General features: G+C 32.6%; 1 protein-coding gene across 1 annotated transcript in view; it reads right to left on the bottom strand.

Annotated features, from left to right (window-relative positions):
- Positions 1–3,391: 3,391 nt before the first annotated feature.
- The window catches only part of LOC128993961 (DNA excision repair protein ERCC-6-like), a 47,739-nt gene continuing 45,036 nt past the window's right edge, over positions 3,392–6,094 (bottom strand). Inside the window, exons 19-20 of the mRNA XM_054418107.1 lie at positions 5,630–5,812; positions 3,392–5,235 (exon numbers count right to left, since the gene is read on the bottom strand). Of these exons, the coding sequence (XP_054274082.1) occupies positions 5,109–5,235; positions 5,630–5,812 (310 nt within the window). The 3' untranslated portion in view covers positions 3,392–5,108. The remainder of the gene's footprint in view (positions 5,236–5,629; positions 5,813–6,094) is intronic.

The following is a 6,094-nucleotide window of genomic DNA, read 5'->3' as shown; positions in this document are numbered from 1 at the left end:
AAAAACTTAAGATTTTTACTTACCATGTAGTCGTTCAGCTACAGTTCAGTGGATACCAACATAGATGCGTCCATTGATTATGCATGGTACAAATAGACTTCTCATGATTCCATGGTTGTAAAGTTTGAAACACACTGTTATGTACGTTTTGAGTCTTAAGACATAAGACATTTATTCATCATTTTTACATATGTAATGCATAGACAGGTCAAATTGTTGGTAAATACATCTCGTATTCAGTCTTGGGTAAATAATAGTATAAATAACAAGGAATTCAGTTAATACAGTCAATATAATACAAGAGTTAAAATTGAAATTGAGCTACGAGCAAATAAGTAAAAAAAGTTACATACCATGGCAAGAGATTTAAAATTTGACAGTAATAAATTAAAAATTCCTGCAACTTATATCTAAATCACAGTTACATCCTATTTCAAATATTTTTTATTAACTTATCAGACATGCTAAAAAAATCCTCGACACGGTAGAGCGGATTGTTTTTAGGTAATTTATTTAAGAGCCTGATACGCATCACAACATGTCCTGATCTAGTTTTTTTTCCAACCGTACCTGAGGCAGATCAATCTTTTTGCAGTTTCTGGTACTAAGTATGTTGTATCTATGCGAATACTGTGCACTTCATTTCTCATTTTGTATTTAAAGCTATTCTTAAAAGTAAACAATAATAATTGATAAATGTATAAGTTAATGATGTTCAATATTTTTAATTCAATAAAAAGGGGTTTACAGTGTGCTTCACTATCCTCTTTACACATTATTCTGATGATTTTTTTCTGAGATTTTACTGAGTACCTCGTGGATTTTAGGTGAGCTACCATATAAATTAAACCATATGAAGCAATTGACTGAAATAATGCAAAATTTAAGTCGTGAGGTTCTATTGCGCTAATTTTGACTTAATATTAGATTGTTAGTAATTAAATACATCAATGATTTTTTTTCTATTTTTAGAATAGATTTTTTAATTTGTACTCCTCAAAACACTACACAAACAGAAGTTGACTATAGACTAGTAAGCTAGTAGAATAGTAGTAGACTAAACATCAAAGACATCCCAAGAACAAAACGACCTGCGCAGAAACTAAAACTAAAAGATCACGTGGTTCGCGACGGTGGGGGTGGGTGTGGCGTACCCTATAAACCTGCGCGGCGCGAAAAGGCCCAGGGTTGTTTTGTTTCTATAGGTCGGCCGCTTAGAAAACGACCTCCTCCAGCATTGGTTTAGCATTAGCGCGCAGGTCGTTTTCTAAGCGGCCGAACTATAGGATGTCTACAGTTTTACTTTCAGGAAATGTTGCCACTCCTTTTTTATAACTGCAGTAAAATCCCAAAAGAAGTAACATATGGATATGACTAACTTTGTTGCTTGAATACCGGCTTCAGTATCCAATAGTCAATAATACCGGACAGACTGCCAGACTGGACTACGGGATTACTCCCAAGCCCAAGCCCAGAAAATGGAAGACTGACTAAACTAATAAACGGTATCAGCAATCTGTATCTGACACATACTTTTACTCCCGTTAGCTAGTCAACAACCTTTATCATGGGTAAGTGACGGGACTAACTATGACATGTCATAGGGAACATCACACAAGTTTCAATAACTTTCCAACCTTAATTTTTATAGCAATTGTCTGTACCATTTCGTTTATAATCATAAGGTACATATCATATTACATAGGTACATTTTAATTGAAATTAGTCAATCTGTTTGTTTTTTTTGTTGGATATTTTATTTTATAGATTTTTTTATCATGGGAAAGTCACATATTAATTACAATAACTTTTGAGCCATATTTTACAGCAATGGGGATTGTATAGTTTTTTTCAGAATTACAACTACAAGGGCTTCAATTTGAATTAAAATTGTTCGGGCCATTTTTGTGAAAAATAAATCTTTCAGTTTTTAAGGGAAATTCCCCATGAGAAAAAAAATCCCTAGAGGTAGGCTATTCTAGATTAGTAGCCACATACAAAGTATGAAAATTGTAGGTCTGTACACATACACACACACACAAAAACCACTTTTTTGACAAAATGACTATATCCACCCAAAATGTTGACGAAAACAATACCTTCTCCTGATACGATGTATAGGGGGAGGAAGTAAAAAAAATATATGTACTGTTCGACCCAGGAACTTTCAGTATTTTAATCTTATAATCTAAATAGTAGGTCATTAATCAAACAGGAATGGGTAATAAAGTAGCAAACACATAAATAGAAAATGAATAACACTTTAATTGAGTAAAAAATATTGTCTTAATCCTATTGTATTTATAAGGCCTCAAACATGAGAGACAAATAACCTATTTACATCCTAACAAATCTATTTGATCTGTTGTTCAACTTTCTACTATCCAAAGTTGATTAGGTTTTTATACAAATCATGTTATGATTGGCATATTACTTAGTGAAAATACTATGTAACCCTACAGTTACAAGAAAAAAAAAAACTTTAAGAAATGTGTTTTTGATCAAATTAAAGCTGTATAGATAGTTAATTATGAGTTAGGATTGAGGAAAACTACTATAAAACTTAGTGGTTTCATTTATTCAATTCCATTTGATTGGGATTTAGGACTCAAAATAAAATGGGCTTGCGTGTGACTGACAAACCCAAACATTGTTTTATCCATAGCCGAACAAACAAGCACAACCTGTTTGTCTAGTGCTTTTCAGTAAATTCAGTTTCATTGTTATATTTATTAATGATTAAATATATTACTGTAGTTTATTACATTTGCTAAAATGATGAATAATACTCTTAAGTCTGTATTTTTTCAGGTTTTAGCGAATTTCCCTATAGGGAAGTAGCTATTACCGTAGGTCTCATGGTAAGACCTAAGCCCGGGACCGATTTACTTTTTCATTTTGATGTCCCCAGAGGCCAAAAACACCATTCGTTCAAATTTTTATATATCTATATATAGATATATATATATGTGTCCATCCGCACAATAACTTGAGTAATTTTTGTCCGATTTTGATAAAATTTGGTTTGAAGGTGTATGGCAGGATAAACTTGAATGAGTTCGCGAACCAGCATGATCGGACTATGGGAACGGGGGTTTATGGGGGGTTTTATGGGGTAAAAATAGGTTTTTCCCATTTTTGACCCTAAAAACACAAGATTTTACAATTTCTTTTTAAACCATTTTGTAGAGCTTAAAAAAACAAATAATTTAGTATATTGAAGCGTTATTATCCGCCTAATTGTTACAGAGAAAATTCAAAAAAATTGTAATTTTAAAATTCCCATGTTATTCTTATGGAGAATAAGTCAACTGTTGTAGTTTGCTTGTTTATGAACATATTTTGATCAAATTTGGAAAATACATTAATTTCTTACTAAACCACAGTACCTTTTAATATTTTACATTAAAAAAAACTTTTTTACCCTTCCTGTTGCAGCAAACCTAAGTACTCATTAAACTAATTTTGTTTAAATAGGGAATAAATGTGATATTTTTAAGGAGACAATTTAGTTTAAATCTAATCAGGCAGATGGAAATTCGCTAAGTCTGCAGGTTTGCTGCGGCGGGGGTTTTTATTTAGTTTTTTGTGGTTCAGACTTTTTTGTTCAAACCAGGGTTCAGTCCCATTGTGTCGAAAAGAGAAGAAGTCTACTGTACTAGTTTTGGATAAAATCAATCAATTATATCAATTATTTAAGATGGGGACGCCACTATGTGCGTATTTTAACCCAAAATGAGTGAAGGATGAGTGGCACGATCTTGTAGTCTTGTTGGTGACTAAAGCAGACATGTTCCTTAGAAACAGCTGTTAATTAATAGCCATACAGCCAATGACAACTAAGGGACCTTCAGTTTATAGTTGAATCCGAACCACATTTTTCCTTGTAATTAACGAATTGGTCTAATTATCAGGATAGTACTGCGGATAGTCATAGTACTTACTAGTGCAGATGTTAATCCACACCAGGGAGCATCGCATCCACAGTGCATGCCTATAAATATCCATAATTCGTGACCTAGTAACTGGATTACAGAATAATTTCTGATATCACCTACTAGTAGTTTTCCAGTAACAGCGGAACACTTTAATTGTGCAATGTCTGAAAACATTGGTTTTAAATAAAGATAGATTACATGAATATTGACAAAATTACTCACTTAAAATACTGCATAGCACTAAAACTAAAATGTTATTGTTAATCTTACATATATTTTAAATAATATAAACATAAAGGCTAATCATTGATCAACCATGTGCAATAAAATCCTCCGAATCCACCGAAAGTTTTAAGATATAGCCTAACCTAAAAGCTATCACCTGATAACTCTATTGCATTGTAAATAAAATGTTAACAATACTGTACATTCTCTGTTGTGTGATTAGTTGGACTGTAATCAAAATTTATATTCGTGGTGACTTCTAATTTTTCAAAGATGACAATTCCACCTGTTTCTTCAGCTTTGCTGACCAATGTTAGTGAAAACTAATAATTAAACAGTGTGAAAACTCAAATTTGTTTGATTTTTGTCGCCTTAACATACACCATTAGCTGGCAAAACAACACGAATAGCAGCATTCACCTGTTGTATTATTTGATATGAAATAATATAAATATAATCTAACCTAATAACAAATGCTATACACAATTCAAAGCAAAAATGCAGTTCAATGCATCCATTTTCAGGGAAATGCTTTAGTAAATCTGTACAAAGATAGATTTTATTACAATACTAACTAATATAATAGTATTTAAAAGGTATCTTTGGTTGCTAAAAAATATCACAGACAGCTCGTATAAGATGCATCTATTTTGATAGATTAGTTTTCGACGGTCTTAATGTGATGTAACGAAGGGTTTAGATTCTCCTTGTGTTTACGTTTAGTCATTGCTCTGATGTTGGTTTTTTAATTTTGATTTTGAACCAAAAAATCAAATACAAAATAGACAGTTACCAATATTATTGATGAGATTAATGGTAAAACAGGTTGATGTCTAATGATCAATATATAGATAAAAAAATCTACATATACATGTGAGTTTTTCTTTGATTATCTTAATCTATTAAATTATTTCAAAATTTGAAGAACAAGTTCTCAAAATCATGTTACCAATTGAATTCTTCTTTCAACGTCCAATAGCCTAACTTGTCTGGAGCCCGATAGAATGTGCAGATTTTGCTGAGAAGACTTTTGAAGAGAGGGGAACTTCCTTCTTCCAGTCTACCTTCAAACCTGGAATCAAATGTGCTAAACTAATACATTGATCTCGGGTGAAAGACAATTGTATTCATCATTTACTTTTTTATACTTGGAAAATAATAGCTGCTTATAAATAGCATTTATTACTTTGTGACATAAGTACTTAAGTAATTTAAGAGGAATGCAGCAAAGGAAATAAACTTAATGTAAAGGAATATTTACCATAACAAAATGCCATACCTTCAATGTCTGATTGAATTGGATCACTGAAATATAGTGAAATACCATTGCTAACCATACAGTAGTCACAGGGAGCAGGCATTTTTGTACATTTTGACCAATCACTTGTTATTGGAGATGTGTAAGTTTTTGATACTATACAATAGTTGAATGTCAACTTTCAACATTCCTACCAGCTGTTTCTCACCTACTAATGATCTGGTTGGTGGTTGCAGTTCCTCCATTGGAGGCCACAAACTGTCTGATGTCGTCAACCAAAGCTAAGTCCTTGTCTCTGGCGTCCACTGATCCATTCAGTTTCTTCATGCGTGCTAGGATTTCACTAGAACTCAAAGCACCAAGCTGTGTTTTCGTGTTTCCAAACCGTTTCCTGAAAAATACACCAGTTACTTAATTTAGTACTGTCAATCCATATAATTAGTACGCTACATGAAACTTTGTCGGTTGAACTCCTCCGCCATTTCTTAACTGATTTTATCCATTGACGTCACATTGGAAAGAACGTGTCGTGTAGATTTGCAAACTGGCCTTACATTTTTGAAAAAGTCCCTTGGGCTCTGCCCCAGTGGCTTTTAAAGTTTCCATGTTATCCTTATGGAGAATATAAATGTTTACATTTGGATCAGCTGTATAATTTAATTGCTGTTATCTA

Source organism: Macrosteles quadrilineatus, unplaced genomic scaffold (genome assembly GCF_028750875.1).
Source record: "Macrosteles quadrilineatus isolate MER2022 unplaced genomic scaffold, UCM_ALF_1.0 Scaffold_5__1_contigs__length_97177068, whole genome shotgun sequence".
Classification (NCBI taxonomy): domain Eukaryota; kingdom Metazoa; phylum Arthropoda; class Insecta; order Hemiptera; family Cicadellidae; genus Macrosteles; species Macrosteles quadrilineatus.
The sequence above is the reverse complement of the archived record's forward strand: the minus strand, read 5'-3'. Positions and strand labels throughout refer to the sequence as shown.